Source organism: Bubalus bubalis, chromosome 5 (genome assembly GCF_019923935.1).
Source record: "Bubalus bubalis isolate 160015118507 breed Murrah chromosome 5, NDDB_SH_1, whole genome shotgun sequence".
Taxonomy (NCBI): Eukaryota; Metazoa; Chordata; class Mammalia; order Artiodactyla; family Bovidae; genus Bubalus; species Bubalus bubalis.
The window spans coordinates 99646048-99666351 of NC_059161.1; the positions used below are offsets into that span (position 1 = coordinate 99646048).

The window sequence follows — 20304 nt, forward strand, 5'->3', positions numbered from 1 at the left end:
GTCAGTACTGCTATCAGTTCAGTTCAGTTCAGTCACTCAGTCGTGTCCGACTCTTTGCGACTCCATGAATCGCAGCATGCCAGGCCTCCCTGTTCATCACCAACTCCCGGAGTTCACTCAAACTCATGTCCATCGAGTCAGTAATGCCATCCAGCCATCTCATCCTCTGTCGTCCCCTTCTCCTCCTGCCCCTAATCCCTCTCAGCATCAGAGTCTTTTCCAATGAGTCAACTCTTCGCATGAGGTAGCCAAAGTATTGGAGTTTCAGCTTCAGCATCAGTCCTTCCAATGAACACCCAGGACTGATCTCCTTTAAGATGGACTGGTTGGATCTCCTTGTAGTCCAAGGGACTCTCAAGAATCTTCTCCAGCACCACAGTTCATAAGTATCAATTCTTCGGCACTCAGCTTTCTTCACAGTCCAACTCTCACATCCATACATGACCACTGGAAAAACCATAGCTTGACTAGATGGACCTTTGTTGGCAAAGTAACGTCTCTGCTTTTGAATATGCTATCTAGGTTGGTCATAACTTTCCTTCCAAGGAGTAAGTGTCTTTTAATTTCATGGCTGCAATTGCCATCTGCAGTGATTTTGGAGCCCAGAAAAATAAAGTCTGACACCGTTTCCACTGTTTCCCCATCTATTTCCCATGAAGTGATGGGACCAGATGTCATGATCTTCGTTTTCTGAATGTTGAGCTTTAAGCCAACTTTTTCACTCTCCTCTTTCACTTTCATCAAGAGGCTTTTTAGTTCCTCTTCACTTTCTGCCATAAGGGTGGTGTCATCTGCATATCTGAGGTTATTGATATTTCTCCCGGCAATCTTGATTCTAGCTTGTGCTTCTTCCAGCCCAGTGTTAAATAGGCAGGGTGACAATATACAACCTTCACGTACTCCTTTTCCTATTTGGAACCAGTCTGTTGTTCCATGTGCAGTTCGAACTGTTGCTTCCTGACCTGCATACAGGTTTCTCAAGAAGCAGGTCAGGTGGTCTGGTATTCCCATCTCTTTCAGAATTTTCCACAGTTTATTGTGATCCACACAGTCAAAGGCTTTGGCATAGTCAATAAAGCAGAAATAGATGTTTTGCTATAGTTGAGCTTAAATTTTGAAATTGAACTTCCATGAAGTCAAAGTAACAAGGTACTTCATGTAATTCTCATTATCAGCAAAGAGGGAGGGCATTCCAATTACCTGTGATTCTAGACCAGCACTGTCCAGTAAACTTACAGTACTAACTTTCTCTACCTTCTTTGTCCAGTACAGTAGCTGCTAGCAAAACGTGGCTGTTAAGCACTTGAAATGTGGTTAGTAGCTCAGAAAATGACTTTAATTTTTATTTACTTTTTATTAATTAAATCTTAATTAGCCACAGGTGTCTCATAGCTACTTAACTGAAGGACCCAGGTCTAGGGAAAAACATGTTGCATCAAATAGACCAGAATAATTTATGAGTCAGATGTGTATGTGACTGTGGAGCAGCTACTTAACCTCTGAGTATCAGTTTCTAGATCTGTGAAATGAGTACAATGGTGATATCTAATGCTAAGACTGTGGGGAAGTAAATGATATGTGCAAGGTATTTAACACATAAATGCAGTCCTGTTTTATAATGTTCAGATAGTAAAGAATCTGCCTGCAGTGCAGGAGACCTGGGTTTGATCCCTGGGTCAGGAAAATCCCCTGGAGATGGGATTGGCTACTCACTCCAGTATTCTTGCCTGGAGAATTCCATGGACAGAGGAACCTAGTGGGCTACAGTCCATGGGGTTGCAAAGAGTTGGAAACTACTGGAGACTAACACTTTCACTTTATAATGCTTGGAATTACCTGATTTGTCAGACTTGTATGCCACAAAACCTTTTACATGTGCTACTGTGGAAGTTTTGTAGAAGAATCAATAACTAGTTATATTTAAGCATCTTAACCAATAACTGGTTTCTATTTCATAGACTCAAAGGCCAATCAACACTGATAACAACCTGAATCTGTTCAAAATCATGGGATTCTCTTTTTTTTCTTGTCAAATTATTAAGGATTTCAATCCTAATAGTACCATTTAGTAGCTCTTTCAAACTTGCTGTTCAGTATTTCTTCATTATGAGTGCATTAAGAGCAAAAATATTAATTTCAATGAGCTTTCATGAGGAGATTCATTACTTTTAATAAAAAGGACAGTTGTTAAAGTAGGAATACCATATGTATTTAACAAAGATAATGTCCAGACTTTGGGCTTGATACACTGCGGTACAATTGACTAGAGTCTGGCATCAGGCCCTAGCATGATGTCAAGATAGAGAAATCAAAGGCTGGCACTCAGCTGGTAAGGACATGTATCAGTAGGTCTTGAGTTTATCCTATTTTTCTGTCAATTTTATTGTTTTGCAGATTTAGGTAACTGGTACTTAAAACAACTCCTGACTCATCCTTCAGATCTTCAGGAAGATACCCTAGAGTAGGGATTGGCTACCCACTCCAGTATTCTTGCCTGGGAAATTCCATAGACAGAGGAGCATGACAGGCTACAGTCCATGGGGTCACAAAGAGTCAGACATGACTGAGTGACAAACACTTTCATCCTTCAGTCCAAGCAGTAATCAACAGAATGCTCTTACAGTAATTAGAAAGCTACAAATAAAGTTTGGGATTGCTATTGACTAGACTGTACACTGAAGGGCAAGTTAGGAATTTGGGTGTTTTTTAAAATATTGCTAGCTTCTGATATTTTCCTGTACAAAAGGCCCAAGTGACAGAGTGCCAGCCTAGATGTTTAAATAGCAAATGACTGTGTTTGTGTGTGTATACATATGTTTGCAAAGTATATGAAACATGTCTTATGGACTATAGCAAACTGCAAACTCTCTTACGTTGTTTCCAGTAGAATTTCTCCCTAGATGATAGTGTAACAGTGATCACTAGGAAAAAACTTTATTTCAGGTCGGTTTGCCCCTTTTGGAAGCTATTTGACTAAGAGTTCCTACTCTATAGGAGATTGGAGTTTTGAAAAAAATGTCTGACATTCTTTGTTTGCAGGCTTGAAAGTGTCTTTAAAAAATGGGCATACACACTGAGGAAACCAGAAGGGAAAGAGACACATGTACCCCAATGTTCATCGCAGCACTGTTTATAATAGCCAGGACATGGAAGCAACCTAGATGTCCATCAGCAGATGAATGGATAAGAAAGCTGTGGTACATATACACAATGGAGTATTACTCAGCCATTAAAAAGAATACATTTGAATCAGTTCTAATGAGGTGGATGAAACTGGAGCCTATTATACAGAGTGAAGTAAGCCAGAAAGAAAAACACCAATAGAGTATACTAACACATATATATGGAATTTAGAAAGATGGTAACAATAACCCTGTGTACGAGACAGCAAAAGAGACACTGATGTATAGAACAGTCTTATGGACTCTGTGGGAGAGGGAGAGGGTGGGGAGATTTGGGAGAATGGCATTGAAACATGTAAAATATCATGTATAAAATGAGTTGCCAGTCCAGGTTCAATGCACGATACTGGATGCTTGGGGCTGGTGCACTGGGACGACCCAGGGGGATGGTGTGGGGAGGGAGGAGGGAGGAGGGTTCAGGGTGGGGAACACATGTATACCTGTGGCAGATTCATTTTGATATTTGGCAAAACTAATACAATTATGTAAAATTAAAAAAAAAACAACTCAGTTTTTCAAGTACAGTCTTATATGAGTTCATCATACTTTTTGTCCAAGATCATTTATGGCCCATTAGACTTTGAACAGTATTCATTACAAAATAACCATTTAATTAGATGAATAACATGTGAAAACTGTATCAGTTCTTTTAGGACAATAGAGCTGGGAAAAAATATTTCCCAGATATCAGTGGAAACTGTGGTCTCTTATGCTACATCATGTCTTTGAGTCAACTTCTTTAACTATTTTTTGCAGTCAGGTTTGAAGCCATATACAGAGATTAAGTACTTAACGTTCTTTGAAATAAAAATGTGATACTTAGACTTATTTGATAAACTCTTTGATACCCTTTTTATATTCTGCTTTGCATGCTTTAATTTTGTCTTGCTTCTGCTTTAAAATCAGAAATGATAGGATCAGGCCTTATTATGGGTCCAATCTCTAGAACTTGTTTTATTTCAGAGAAGAGAAAAAAGTGTCTAAAGAAGGAGTCAGAATAAAGTTTTAGAAAATCTTTATATCATAAAATATTTCTTAATCCCTTGATTGCTACCTAATCTCACTGGATACAATGATTTCAAGGTATATATAGGACAAGAGGAGGAAGTATTTAACTGAGTATGGTTCTGAGGTGATGATCAAAGATGATCAGCTTCCTGAACTGAGTCTTACACCAATAAGAGATGTTAACAGGTGAAAGCTGGGTGTGGTAAGTGGGTCAACCTGGCAGTAGGGACAACATGATCAAAGATATATAATGATCTCGGGGAGCAGTATAGGGGTTTGCTTTTGTGGGAGTTTTCCCCACTTTTGCTGAGTGGGGATGAAGGAGAGTAGCGGGAAGATGAAGCTGGAAAGGAAGGCAGGATCCACTTTAAGAAGCTAAAACTTTAACCTTAGAAATGAATTTTAACCATGGTCAGGCCTGTGTTTTTAAAAATATCACTAGCCAACCCTTGATAGGTAAATTTTGGGAAAGATAAACTGGAAGTAGTGAGATTCTTACCTTAACACTTACCATAGAACTACTAAGTAGTTGGTACCAGGGTGACGATTATGGACCTAGTGGGCACTGAAATCAAATGACTAAGGGAAATGAGAAGGAAGAATAATTATCAGAATTTCTTAAGTATCCATGGGAGTGGAGTTGGAAAGGAAAAAGGGAAGAACTACAAATGAGGTATTGGTTTCAAATCTTGTCATTTAGGGATTTGGAGGCAGAGGCGATGGAGTGTATTCGAAGGGAAAGATCATTTAGGTTAGGGTTTACTGAGTCTGAGGTGTGTACAGCAGGACATTTAGATGAAGATAACCAGTAAGCAGTTGAATATGAGTCTAGGGGTCAGAAATGAAGTCAGAGCTAGAGAAATGCCTGGAAGAATCAGAGATCAAACAAAAAAGGTAAAACAGGTTCATTTTTGAAGCAGATTAGTGAAGAGAAAAAGAAAAAAACAGCAAGAAAAAAAAAAAAAAAAAAAGAAAAGAATGACAAACTGGGGTACTGGCTGAACTAAATGACAGACAAGAACTAAGTTTATGTGTAAGTTATTTTTAGAAAGAGCAAGACAAAACAAACCGGCTATTTAAAGTGTGCTGCTCTGAACAAAGGTTGGGCATTAGCCTTAGTGTCTGACTGGACACCTGAGGCCACGCCCCTGGCCATGCACACCCGCACCTGCAGCCATGGGCGCTTCCTGCTGCCTGGCCGCCATCTTGAGAGACGTTGGCCTTTTCTAGCCTGAATTCCCGATTTAGGTTAAGGGCTGTGAAATCACAGTATGTACAGCTCCTTGCTTACCCTTTAAGCATCTCCAGAAGGAGGAAGCTACATTATTAATACTCTCAAGTTGACAGGCACACCTGGGGCACCGTATCCTGTCAGCTCACTACCTCTGGTGAATTATCCTTTCCTACTCAAGGAAGGACTCTGAGAACGGAGGGCACCTGTGCACCTAAGCCGGCCCACAGCCCCCATGTGGGGCAGGTGGGGTGGGGTTAGGGTGAGGGGTCCCCAAGCCCTGCAGTCCCTGTGCAGGCCCAGTGGCTCAGCTTATCAGGAAGCCCTGAAGGTGTGAATGGTACTCTTGTTTCTCTTCTCAAGGGTCACTGCTCATGGCTGCCTTTTCGAGTTGTTACATGCATTTTGTCCAGTTTTTTAGTTTTTCATGTCTCTTGGGTAACTCTTGTTTTACCTTCTCAGTCCTGATGGCCGCATCCTGGATTTTGCCTCAAATGACTGGGTGAACAGTGGTACCCTTTACTAATAGAACTGACCTCAAGAGAAATAGATTTTGGAGGGAAAGTCAAGGGTTTGGTTTTGGATATATGTAATTTTGAGATGCCTGTGAGAAACTAGATTGAGATTGTAGTAGAGTTTTGGATGTATGGGTTTGGAAACCAGAAAATCAAATATGTAAGTAATTCCAAGTAATCCTGTAAGAGAAACCATGTTTATTAGTCTTTCTCTAACTATTACTAAATTTTCATGTGAATTTGGCCACCTTGGCTGGTAAATGCAAAGGTAAAGAATTGGTCGATATGTGGGATATGATTATGGTAATGATTCTGGTTAGAATGCTTTCTTTTATTCAGTATTCAAGCAGTATACCTTCCTCCCAGTCACATAACTTTTGTTCACAATGTCTTTCCTTGACTAATACTTGCAATATCTGTATTACAATTCATATTGCAGTTTCAACATCAACCAATTAAAAATTTTTTCTCATTTAATTGTAATTATTTTCCTTTGACTCATTTTTTTTTTTTAATGAATACAGCGTTTCATTCTCAAATGTGAGTTTTTCTAGTTATTTTCTGATTGATTTTTGGCTTGATTGGACTGTAGCCAGCAGGTATACCCATGAGATTTTGTTACTGAACCACAATTGTTTTTTTCAAGGGCCTTTATGGTTCCATAAAGTCCACTTTAGTTCTTTAATGCTGTCAGGTCATATTTGATTTTATGTATTTTCCAAATAGGACATTCCACTTAAAGACATGGTAATATAGCCATCATTACTGTGTCCTGTTATAAGGAGAACAAATTCTTAGTAAACTCGTGCAAGTAGCTATATTTCCATGAAAGTAAAAATACTGAGTTTCCAATTGTAGAGGGCTTGGGTAGAGAAGAGATAAATGTTTCAATTTTACTTACAAAGATATAACCTACCAGGTTACTATATGTCATAATTAGCTTAAGAGGAAAGCTTTCCCCATATCTGGAAATCACAGATTAAAAGTCAGTAATATTTCAGATAAAAACTATAAAACATAATTATATTCATCAGTTATAATCATCATAATTATATTCATCTGTCCTACATAGTAATCCTTGATCTTAATATTTTGTTAACAGTTTGAAGAAACGATCAGGGTTCCATCAGTGTTTCCATTAGATTTCTGTAATTTCTTGCTCAGTTGAGTAGTCTGATCTGAATGTTTTCAGAAACCTGTACTTGTCAAAATTCCTTTCTATGAATCTTCTTTTTTTTAATTAATGAAGCCCCTTTTGCAAAAAGCATCAGAGTGAAACAATAAATCTCTTTGAATGACAAATAAAACTTAAAAGTCTTGATTAAATATCTGATCACAATGCAATTGACAAAGAAACATGATTACCAAGGTGACATACAATGTGTGATGATAGTAGCTAGAATTATGACTGGTATTATTATACTAGGACGTAGCCAATTTGTAGAAATTTCATATGATTTCTAGGACATTTATATTAATGACAGTTACCCATACAGTATAACTTGAGATTTATCACCACTCATTTTCTAATGCTTTTCATGTAGTTTAAAATATCAAATAATCCTAATTAGTTTAATATTTCTCACTGAGATGCTTCAGGGCCCCTCTGAAACATCCCAAAGTTAACTCAAGATCCAAAAAAACTTTAGTTAGAATTTGATCCTTCGAATTTTGTCAGAAATATCAAAAAAGTTTCAAAATACTTGGTCAGATAGTGTTTTAAGGGGACTGTAAAGCACAAGTTATTCACTTAACCTAAGTGTTACTATGAAGGAAATGGCAACCCACTCCAGTGTTCTTTCAAAGGCAAATAGAGAAAGTTACAACAGATCACTTAATAGGTAAGAAATGTAAAGTCTGTAATCCAAAACAACTCACTATTCCAAGAAAACCTGATTCTCTTAACAGAGAGAACATCAAATTTCAGTCTTACATTTATTTATTTTTAATATCGAAGTCCCTAATTAGATTCATTTACCTAATTACAATCCAATCTAATCCTAACCATTCCTGACCATGTGCAAAACTCTTTTCTCAGGGTTCCTTTCCCATAAACCATCTACAATTTTATGTATGCATATTGTTGTTTAGTCGCTAAGTCATGTCCAACTCTTTTGTGATCCCATGGATTGTAGCCTGCCAGGATCCTTTGTCTATGGGATTTTCCAGGCAAGAATACTGGAGTGGGCTGCCATTTCCTTCTCCAGTGTATCCATATTAGCTTATCCTTTATTTTCACTCCCATTTAGAAATAACCAAGATTAGGACAAAATAACTTTGTTTTCCCTTAACAAAATGTATTTATGTTTTTCATACTTTCTTGCACTGAAAACACATATTTTACTTTCCTATATGCTGAAATATTTCCCTTATTATTTCTAGTAGCTTGAATTACACATATTTTACAATTTTTCCTTATTTTTTAAAAGGCTAATATTCCATTAGAATACACCTGCCGATGCAGGAGACATGGGTTTGATCACAGTGTTAGGAAGATCTCCTGGAGAAGGAAACTGCAGCCCCCTCCAGTATTCTTGCTTGCAAAATCTCATGGACAGAGGCGCCTGGCCAGCTACAGTCCACAAGGCTACCAGAGTTGGACATGACCCAGTGACTAAATAACAAAGTTTCCATTCCATTCCATATACATTGTGTATATATATATATATATATATATATATATATATATATGTATTTGTGTGTGTGTATATATATATCACATCTTGTTTATCAATTCCTTCGTCAGTGCTGCAATGAACTTTGGGGTTCATATTTCTTCTCAAATTACAGTTTTCTCCAGATACATGGCCAGGAAGGGTGTTGTTGCATCATAGGATAGCTCTATTTTTAGCTTTTTAAGGAACCTCTATACTGTTCTACATAGTGGCTAAACCAATTTACACTTCCACATTGTGGGAGGGTTTCATTTTCTCCACACCCTCACCAGCATTGATTGATTATAGATATTTTGATGATGGGTATTCTGACTGCTGTGAGGTGGTGAAGAAGAAGTGAAGTGAAAGTAGCTCAGTTGTGTCCAACTCTTTGTGATTCCATGAACTATACAGTCCGTGGAATTCTCCAGGCCAGAATACTGGAGTGGGCAGCCTTTCCCTTCCCCAGGGGATCTTCCCAACCCAGGGATCGAACCCAGGTCTCTTGCATTGCAGGCAGATTCTTTACCAGCTGAGCCACAAGAGAAGTAATTACAATTACTTCATTGTAATTTTGATTTGCATTTATCTAATAATTAGTGATGTTGAGCACCTTTTCAGGTGTCTCTTGGCCATCTTTGTGTCTTCTTTGGAGAAATGTCTATTTAGGTCTTCTGCCTATTTTTTGATTCTTTTACATTTTACTTTTGAGCTGCATGAGCTGTTTGTGTATTTTGGAGATTAATCTCCTTATCAGTAGCTTTATTTGCAAGTATATTCTCCCACTCTAAGGGCTGACTTTTTGTTTTTTAGTTTTTTTTTTTCTAACTTTTAATTTTATACTGAAGTATAGCCATACTGGGAGAAGGAAATGACAACCCACTCCGGCATTCTTGCCTGGAGAATCCCAGGGCCGGGGGAGCCTGGTGGGCTGCCGTCTATGGGGTCACACAGAGTCGGACATGACTGAAATGACTTAGCAGCAGCAGCAGCATAGCCATACCTTGTAGGTCCATCCAAGATGGATGGGTCATGGTGGAGAGTTCTGACAAAACATGGTCCACTGGAGAAGGGAATGGCAAACCACTTCAGTATTCTTGCCTTGAGAACCCAATGAACAGTATGAAAAGGCAAAAAGATAGGATACTGAAAGATGAACTCCTCAGGTCTGTAGATGACCAATATGCTACTGGAGAAGAGTGGATAAATAACTCCAGAAAGAATGAAGAGATGGAGCCAAAGCAGAAAAAACACCCAGTTGTGGATGTGACTGGTGATGGAAGTAAAGTTTGATGCTGTAAAGAGCAGTATTGCATAGGAACCTGGAATGTTAGGTCCATGAATCAAGGTAAATTGGAAGTGCTCAAACAGGAGATGGCAAGAGGGAACATCGACATTTTAGGAATCGGCTAACTAAAATGGACTGGAATGGGTGAATTTAACTCAGATGACCATCATGTCTACTACTGTGGGCAGGAATCCCTTAGAAGAAATGGAGTAGCCCTCATGGTCAACAAAAGAGTCTGAAGTGCAGTACTTGGATGCAATCTCAAAAATGACAGAATGATCTCTATTCATTTCCAAGGCAAGTCATTCAACATTACAGTAATCCAAGTCTGTGCCCCAATCAGTAATGCTGAAAAAGCTGAAGATGAACGGTTCTATGAAGACCTACAAGACCTTTTAGAACTAACACCCAGAAAGATGTCCTTTTCATCATAGGGGACTGGAATGTACAAGTAGGAAGTCAAGAGATACCTGAAGTAACAGGCAAATTTGGTCTTTGATTACAGCTGTGATAAGCTGCAGTAATCATGATTATAATTTTGTCTTTAAATATTCAGTTATCTTCTAAAGTGATATTATAAATAAGAACATTCTTTTATACCTATGGGCTTCCCTGGTGGCTCAGATGGTAAAGAATTTGCCTGCAATGTGGAAGACCTGGGTTCAATCCCTGGGTTGGGAAGATCCCCTGGAGAAGGAAACGACTACCCACTCTAGTATTCTGGCCTGGAGAGTTCTATGGGCAGAGGAGCCTGGCAGGCTACAGTCCATGGAGTGTACACATATTTATACCTACACATATATTTACTATTTCCAGTGTACTTCATTCATTTATTTAGGTGTCCATTCTCAACCTGGCACTTTTCCCCTTCTTATCAACAGACCTTCTTTAACATTTCTCATAGTAGAAGTCACCTGTTGATTAATTCTCCAGTTTTTAATATCTGAAAGGGTCTTTATTTCACTTCTTTTTTTTATGACTTTCATTGTTGTGTGTCGAATTCTAGGTTAACATATTTGTTTCTTTATTTCTTCAGTTCTTTAAAGATGTTGCTCCACTATTTTGAGGCTCACCTTTAAGTTTGTTTGGCCAGACCATAGCAGCCTTTATAAGGCCTTTTTTATTTTTATTTTTTTGCACTACTGAGGAAATGCCCTTCTAAGTATGCTACCTGGTGCCGCATGCAAGGTTTTTCTGCTTTGGTGGAAACTATCCCCAGCCTTTTATGAGCCCTGGAAATTGACTCACACTTTTTTTGTGTGGTTCGCTCTCTACTCTCAGATAAGTTCTTTTAAAGCATGTATTGATTAGTATTCAATTGAGAAACACAGGAGAGACACAGGGGAACACTAGTCTCCCTCAACTCCTGTTTATTTTTGCTCAGTCTGGGATACTGCCAGGCTCTACTACATACCCACACCCAGAGCTTTACCCTAGAAAGTGAGATTTTAAGTGAGGCATTCATAACATTCACTTCCTTTGTTTTCCTTCTATCGAGGATTGCTCTCCTTCACTGCTTATTGTATGCTGTCTGAAAGCTATTTCATATTTTGCAGTTTTTAAATCATTTAATGTGGGCAATTTACTCTAGCCCTTATTATTCCATTTTGGCCAGATGTGAGCATTCAGACATTGTGTTCTTAGTTACATTAGAGTGTCTTTCACAAAAAAAAAACAACAAAATGGAGCATAACAAAGTTTTCAGGAGCAACGACTGTCATCTGGGATCAACTCTTAAGATTTTTTTGTCATTTGATTTAATTTTTTCTTTCTTCCCCCAATTCCACACATTCTCTGGAAGTTCTGAGAATTTTATCCTGTCACAGGGGGATGAGAAAATGTGGTAGTGACAACTAGATATCTTTCAATATCTGTTTTTCCTTTTTTAAATTTAAATTTGTTTATTTTAATTAGAGGCCAATTACTTTACAATATTGAAAACACCTGTTAATGAAATGTCATGTCCAATTTCTTGAAATATCCTTAAAGGGGAGCACCCTTCTTTGTTCTTCCTTCCTTCCTGCTAGTCGGTATTTGAAGTGATAGTTATAGTTTGAGCTTCCAGTTTGTACCCTGAGAAGGAGCCATGTGCTGTAATGGAAGAGCAGACTGGAAGGTGTCTCAGTTCTAATGACACTGGGAAGCTACATACCATATTATTTGTTTATACCATTTTGGGGCAATTTTTATGGCAAAAGCAAAAATAAACTTGTCTAATTTCAGCCACTGCTGTTCTGAATTGTCCATCATTTTTGATTGAGGCTCTCAAAAAGCCATATGTGAGAGAAGAGAATGACAATGGGAAGGCATGTGTGTGTCTGAGTAACTCATTAGCCAAGGATTGTATTTTTTCATATACTTCACCCATGCCTCTAAGTTCTAAAGTTACTTCAAGACCGCACTACAGTTTTAAAAACACATTCATATCTATTATCTGACTTGATGTTTTCAACATCTACTAGTTGGCTAGTATATGGGCAGAGAATATGGTACCATTTTAGAGGTAAAAAAATTAAACATTGAATAGTGTAATGTCTGCAATAAGCACTAAACTAGTTCATGGGAAAGAGAGGGTGGAGCTCTATTCTTCTACACCAAATCCAGTGCATCTTCCAAGAACTTTTGAAAGACCTATCTATTGTTGATAGAATATTCTGTAGAATTGTGAGGTAGGAAATGTTTGAAGGAGCTACCGGATTCTGACTGTTTTATTTACCATTCCAGCAAAAGGGTGAACCATGGATGACATTGACAGGACTGAGACTGAGAATGAGGAGACAGGAAGATGGAAAAACTTTAATTCATGGATTAAACGCAACTTCAACTATGAATGCTATATGACTTTCCTTAATGGCTGCTACGGCTGCAACTGGGAAGCCAAACAGGAGAAGAAAGCTAGACGACCACTCTGCTGCTGCTCTTTGGTGCAGAGAGTTGGGCAGGGGGAGACCGACCACACTTTCTTTTGCCTTGAGAGAAGTGCTATAATTGTGTGTGTGTGTGTGTGTGTGTGTGTGTGTGTGTGTGTGTGCATGCGCCTACATACATCATGTGTAATGGGTCAAAAATAACTTTATTTAGTAGGTTAAAGGTGATCAGAATTGGATAGCTAAAGAATAGAGAATGGCAGAAGAAATGGTATCGGAGGAGGAGTCAAAGGGCTTAGTATAAGGTGTATTTTAGGTGGAACAGAGGATAAGAAGGGAGAAGTGATGCGAACTGAAGCTAGAGATGGAGGCAGGACAGATGTTGTGTGGTTTTAAGAATTTGATTTCTGCCATGTAAGCAGTAAAGAGTCCCTAGAGATTTTTAAGATACTGAGAAGCACAGTAGTGTGTTTAGTGAAAAAATAATTTCCATTGTTGAATTTATGCATACATGGCAATAAACAATAAGTGATCGGATGGAAAAAATGTGTTAACCAAATTATGAAGTATCTTTATGTCAAACTAAAATATTTGAAATTTATCCTGATAACAGTGTGGAGGCTTTGAACATTTTTGAATGAATGGCAGCAAAAAAAAAAAAAAATCAAAATAAGAAGATGGATTTATTCATCAGGCTTATTGAATGTGTGCCACAGTGAATAAGACCATTAAGGCTTCTAACCCTCCTGCACCTCACAATCTAGTAGGATGAGTTAGGTAGTAAACGGTAGTGAAGAAAGATGGCTTTGGCTACAGAGAAGAGCTCTGAAGATAATACATAGGAAAATGTGTTATGTGATGGGAACGTGGTTATAGAAGACTGCTTTGAGACAATGTTATCTGAGCAGTCTGTTAAGAAGACACAGGGGCCAGCCGTGTATATGCATAGGGGCAAAAATATTTCAGGCAGAGGAATCAGTAAGTGTGAAACTCTTGAGGTAGGAACAGATTTGGTCATGTTCTAGAAACAGAAAGAAAACCAGTGTGGCTGGAGTTGAGAAATGGCATCAATTGGTAGAATGAGTGGAGATCAGGAATGGGCAAGGCTTGACCATGTAGAATTTTTGGGCCATGGCAGGTAGTTTGGGTGATATTCTTGTATAGTAGAAAGCTCTGGAAGAGTTGTGAGCAGGGGATTGACTTTATCTGATATATGTTTTTAGAAGGGCACACATGTTTTGTGTAGAGAGTATCAGTTCAGTTCAGTCTCTCAGTCATGTCTGACTCTTAGTGACCCCATGGACTGCAGGACACCAGGTCTCCCTGTCCATCACCAGCTCCTGGAGTTTACTCAAACTCATGTCCATGGAGTCAGTGATGCCATCCAACTATCTCATCCTCTGTTGTCCCCTTCTCCTCCCGCCTTCAAACTTTTCCAGCATCAGGTCTTTTCAAATGAGTCAGTTCTTCACATCACATGGCCAAAGTATTGGAGTTTCAGCTTCAGCATCAGTCCTCCCAATGAATATTCAGGACTGATTTCCTTTAGGATGGACTGGTTGGATCTCCTTGTAGTCCAAGGGCCTCTCAAGAATCTTCTCCAACACCACAGTTCAAAAGCATCAATTCTTTGGCTCTCAGCTTTCTTTATAGTCCAACTCTCACATTCATACATGACTACTGGAAATATAGCTTTGACAGATGGACCTTTGTTGGCAAAGTAATGTCTCTGCTTTTTAATATGCTGTCTATGTTGGTCATAGCTTTTCTTCCAAGGAGCAAGTGTCTTAATTTCATGGCTGAAGTCACCATCTGCAGTGATTTTGGAGCCCAAAAAGATAAAACATCTCACTGTTTCCATTGTTTTCCCATCTATTTGCCATTAAGTGATGGGATCAGGTGATATGATCTTAGTTTTTTCAGTGTTGAGTGTTAAGCCAGCTTTTTCACTCTCCTCTTTCACCTTCATCAAGAGGCTCTTTAGTTCCGCTTTGCTTGTTGCCATAAGGGTGGTGTCATCTGCATATCTGAGGTTATTGATATTTCTCCAGGCAATCTTGATTCCAGCTTGTGCTTCATCCAGCCCGGCATTTCTCATGATGTACTCTGCATATAAGTTAAATAAGCAGGGTAACAATATACAGGTTTGATGTACTCCATTCCCAATTTGGAACCAGTCCATTGTTCCATGTTTGGTTTTAACTGGTTTTTTTTTTTTTTTTTTTTGACTTGCATACAGGTTTAGAGGCGGGTAAAGTGGTCTGGTGTTCCTAACTCTTTAAGAATTTTCCACAGTTTCTTGTGATCTGTATACTCAAAGTCTTTAGCATAGGCAATGAAGCAGAAAGCAGATTTTTTTCTGGAATTCTATTGCTTTTTCAATGATCCCACAGATTTTGACATTTTGACCTCTGGTTCCTCTGCCTTTTCTAAATCCAGCTTGAACATCTGGAAGTTCTTGGTTCACATACTGTTGAAGCCTAGTTTGGAGAATTTTGAGCGTTACTTTACTAGAGTGTGGAATGAGTGCCATTGTGCAGTAGTCTGAACATTCTTTGGCATTGCCTTTCTTTGGGATTGGAATGAAAACTGACCTTTTCCAGTCCTGTGGCCACTGATGAGTTTTCCAGATTTGCTGGCATATTGAGTGCAGCACTTTAACAGCATCAGGTTTTAGGATTTGAAATAGCTTAGCTGGAATTCCATCAACTCCACTAGCTTTGTTTGTAGTGATGTTTCCTAAGGCTCACTTGACTTCCAGGATGTCTGGGTCTAGGTGAATGATCACAGCATTGTGTTTATCTGGGTCATGAAGGTCTTTTTAATGTAGTTCTTCTGTGTATTCTTGCCACGTCTTCTTTATATCTTCTGCTTCTTTTAGGTCCATCCCATTTCTGTCCTTTATTGTGCCCATCTTTACATGAAATGTTCCCTTTGTATTTTTAATTTTCTTTTTTTCCTCATCACTTTCTTTTTTTTATTTAAATATATATATATTTTTTTATTATTATTTTTTTTACTTTACAATATTGTATTGGTTTTGCCATACATCAACATGCATCCACCATGGGTGTACACTTGTTCCCCATCCTGAACCCCCCTCCCTCCCCATACCATCCCTTTGGGTCATCCCAGTGCACCAGCCCCAAGCTTCCTGTATCCTGCATCGGACCTGGACTGGCGATTCATTTCTTATATGATATTATACATGTTTTAATGCCATTCTCCCAAATCATACCCCCTCCCTCTCCCACAGAGTCCGAAAGACCGTTCTATACATCTGTGTCTCACATACAGGGTTGTCATTACCATCTTTCTAAATTCCATATATATGCGTTAGTATATGGTATTGGTATTTTTCTTTCTGGCTTACTTCACTCGTATAATAGGCTCCAGTTTCATCCACCTCATTAGAACTTTGAGACTCTAGTCTTTACCATTCTATTTTTTCTTCTATTTTTTTTGCATTGATCACTCAGGAAGGCTTTCTTATCTCTCCTTGCTGTTCTTTGGAACTCTGCATTCAGATGGGTATATCTTTCCTTTTCTCCTTTGCCTTTCACTTCTCTTCTTTTCTCAGCTATTTTAAGTCCTCCTCAGACAACCATTTTGTCTTTTTGCATTTCTTCTTCCTGGGGATGTTTTTGATAACTGCCTCCTGTACCTCCATCCATAGTTCTTCAGGCACTCTGAAGAACTACAGCAAGTCCCTCCCATCAGGAAGCTTCCACAATCCTCTTTTCCTCACCCATCAGAGGGCAGATAGAATGAAAACCACAATCCCAGACAACTAACCAAGCAGATCACATGGGTCACATTTCTAACTCAATAAAACTATGAGCCATGCTATGTATGGCCATGCAAAACAGATGGGCCATGGTGGGGAGTTCTGACAAAATGTGGTCCACTGGAGAAGGGAATGGTAAACCACTTCAGTATTCTTGCCTTGAGAACCCCATGAACAGTATTAAAAGTCAAAAATATATGACACTGAAAGATGAACTCCCCAGGTTGGTAGGTGCCCAATATGCTACTGGAGAAGGGAGGAGAAATAACTCCAGAAAGAATGAAGAGATGGAGCCAAAGTGGAAATAACACCCTGTTGTGGATGTGTCTGGTGGTGAAAATAAAGTCTGATGCTGTAAAGAACAATATTGCATAGGAACCTGGAGTATTTGGTCCATAAATCAAGGTAAATTGGAAGTGCTCAAACAGGAGATGGCAAGAGTGAACATCGACATTTTAGGAATCAGTGAACTAAAATGGACTGGAATGGGCAAATTTAATTCAGATGACCATTATATCTACTACTGTGGGCAAGAATCCCTTAGAAGAAATGGAGTCACCCCCTCATAGTCCACAAAAGATTCCAAAATCCAGTACTTGGGTATAGGTTCAAAAATGACAGATTGACCTCTGTTTGTTTCTGAGGCAAACTATTCAGTATCTCACTAATCCAAGTCCATGCCCCAACCACTAATGCTGAAGAAGCTGAACAGTTCTATGAAGACCTACAAGACCTAGAACTAATAGCAAAAAAAGATGTCCTTTTCATCATAGGGAACTGGAATGCAAAAGTAGGAAGTCAAGAGATACCTGGAGTAACTGACAAATTTGGCCTTGAAGTTCAAAATGAAGCAGGGCAAGGCTAACAGTTTTGCCAAGAGAATACACATGTCATAGCAAACACCCTCTTCCAACAACACAAGAGATGACTCTACATATGGACTTCACCAGATGCTCAATACTGAAATCAGATTGATTATATTCTTTGCAGCCAAAGATGGAGAAACTCTATACAGTCAGCAAAAACAGGACCGGGAACTGACTGTGGTTCAGATCATGAACTCCTTATTGCAAAATTCAGACTTAAATTGAAGAAAGTAGGGAAAACCACTAAGTCATTAAGGTATGACCTAAACCAAATCTCTTATGATTATAATGTTATAAATAGGCTTCTACAAAATTCCATTAGGGTAAAAGAATACAGAGGTCTCTCCAGCCTGAGGAGGGTAATGCTGCACTGTAACTATATAGACTTTTGGGGAATATAAACAGATATTGCTGAGGTACCATGGATAAATGGAGCTAAATGAGACCTCCTTTTTTCTCTTCCCAGAGAGAGCGATTATTTTACCCTTGGTTGATTGTGTCATTTTGCTTGTCTACGCTTTTACTTTTCACATGCATAGAAACTTCAAATGAATTCAATGGCTTTGACTGGTGAGTTTCACTTTTTGTATTTTCATTTGTGTAAGGGCTCTTTGGTATAATTACCACATGGATCTTACTTCAGACTGAAAAAATCTGGTGACGTAAGAGGGAGGGTGGACAAAGTTGTAGTTTTGCAGCTGGTGGATGGGAGGCCTGACTCTGAGGAAGTGTAAGCATGCTCAGCACCCTCAGCTACTATACCTCCCTTCCCTGCTCAGTCTCACTCTTAGACCAAATCTGGCTCAGGGGGAGCTTTCTCTGTGCTTCCAGTCCTTCTATTCAGATGACTCCCTTGTTTCTCAGCCTCTTTTGCCTGCGTTCACTGATGTCTACACCAGTTAGTCTTCATGATCTTGGTCCATGAACCCTGATGTCTCTGCCTCACCTCCAGCCTCTACTTCTTCCTTCTGTCCCCACTGGGTTTCATAAGACTCTGGAGACAGAAACAGTGTCCAATCTCAGCACGTTTGTAGCCCAGTTCCTACTCTGGACTGCTCCTGGCTCTTCCCGTTTTTCTGGCCTGACTGGTACAGCATACCCATTAGTTGGTCTTTGAGGGGAAAAGGGGTATCTTTGAGTGTGAGGCTTTTAAAAAATGTAGTATAGTTTATTTTTTCCTTTGTAGAAGTACAGTATGGTTTGTTATTTTAAACATTAAGAAATGTAGAAAAGTAGATAATATCATCTTATTCTTGAGTAGCAATCACTTGGTATACTTCCCAGTCTTTTTTCCTGTGCCTGTTTTTATATTATGTTCATACTATATATATAATTTTTATTTTTTCTCTCATTTAAAATAGTTGTATACATTTTGACAAATTATTAAAACTCTTAATGATAATCACTTTAAATGGTTTTAAAGTATTTCCTGATATGAAGGTAGTATAGTGTGCTTACTTAACCACTTTTTATTGTTTAGGCTTTATGATTAATTTTCTGTTTTTATAAAATAAGAGTGAAGAGAAATCTTTGTGTTCTGACTTACGGTCTTACAGGAAATTCCCACAAGTGGCATTATTCAGTCAAGAAGAATAAGCACTAGTAAAACTCATTGTGCCTGCTACCAAAGTATTTCTCAAAGATAGTACAGTTTCCATTCACAATAGAGGTATTTGACTTTCTGTTTTAACCCTCCATTGACAGCATTGACTATTCTAATTTTGAATTGTTTTTATTAATTTTATTGATGAAATTTGCTTTATTTTAATTATTTACCAGGTATCAAAACTTATTTCTTTAGTAACTTATTTTCTTTTTAGTTCTCTCTGTTTGAATATATTTATCTTGTGGAATCTAATTTTCTCATTTATATGCATTCTTTATTTAGAGATAAGTTCTAAGTTTCTCCACAATATTGGAAGTAAGAAATGTTTCATTTCTTTATAAAATTTCCCTCAGTTTTAAATAACTTTACATTGAGATGTAATTGAAATATAATGTTACATTTATGTTAAGTATATATTATAGCGTAATGATTTGCTATTTCTATATATTGTGGAATGATCACCATAGTAAGTCTGGTTAATATTCTTTATCACACATAATTTCAGATTTAGTGTGTGATGAGAATTTTTAAGAAACTTTCTTTTAGCAACTTTCAAATATACAGTACTGCATTTGTAACTATAGTTACCATGCTGTATGCATTTTATCCCCAAGGCATGTTTTTTTATAGTTGGAAGTTTATACCTTTTTATCCATCTTCACTCATTTGTCCACCTCTCACCCCTGTCCTCTGGCAACCACCAATCTGTTCTCTGTGTCTATGAGTTAGTTTGGTTGGTTTGTTTTTATCTTTCATGTATAAGTGAGGTCATATCTTATTTATCTTTTTCTCTCTGACTGATTTCAATTAGCATAATGCTGACTGGGTCTATCCATGTTGTCATAAATGACATTTTTCATGTTTTATATGACTGAATAATGCTCCCTTGTGGTATGCATGTGTAAGTATATTACCACATTTAAAAAATTAAGTCATCTGTGGACACTAAGGTTTCTTTCATGTCTTGGCTATTGTACATAGTGCTACAGATGTTTTTAAATGATGGCCATACTGACTGGTGTGAAGTGATATCTCATTGTAGTTTTGAATTGCATTTCTCTAATAAATAGCAGTGTTGAGCATCTTTTCATGTGTTTGTTGGCCATCTCTATTTCTTCTTTGGAGAAATGTGGTCTTTTGCCCACTTTTTTATTTCATTATTTGTTTCCTATTAAGATGCGTGAGTTGTTTGTTTTGTAGGTTAATATCATGTCAGTCAGATAATGTGCAAATATTTTCTCACATTCTGTGTGTTGTCTTTTCATTTTGTTAATGGTTTCCTTTGCTGTGCAAAAGCTTT

At 38.2% G+C, this 20304-nt stretch overlaps 1 protein-coding gene across 1 annotated transcript in view; it reads left to right on the forward strand.

The window, feature by feature from the left end:
* LOC123333851 (glycerophosphodiester phosphodiesterase domain-containing protein 4-like) overlaps positions 1-20304 on the forward strand; it is a 58188-nt gene that overhangs the window by 13802 nt on the left and 24082 nt on the right. The window contains exon 4 of the mRNA XM_044943959.2: positions 17865-17968. Coding sequence (XP_044799894.2) covers positions 17865-17968 — 104 coding nt within the window. The remainder of the gene's footprint in view (positions 1-17864; positions 17969-20304) is intronic.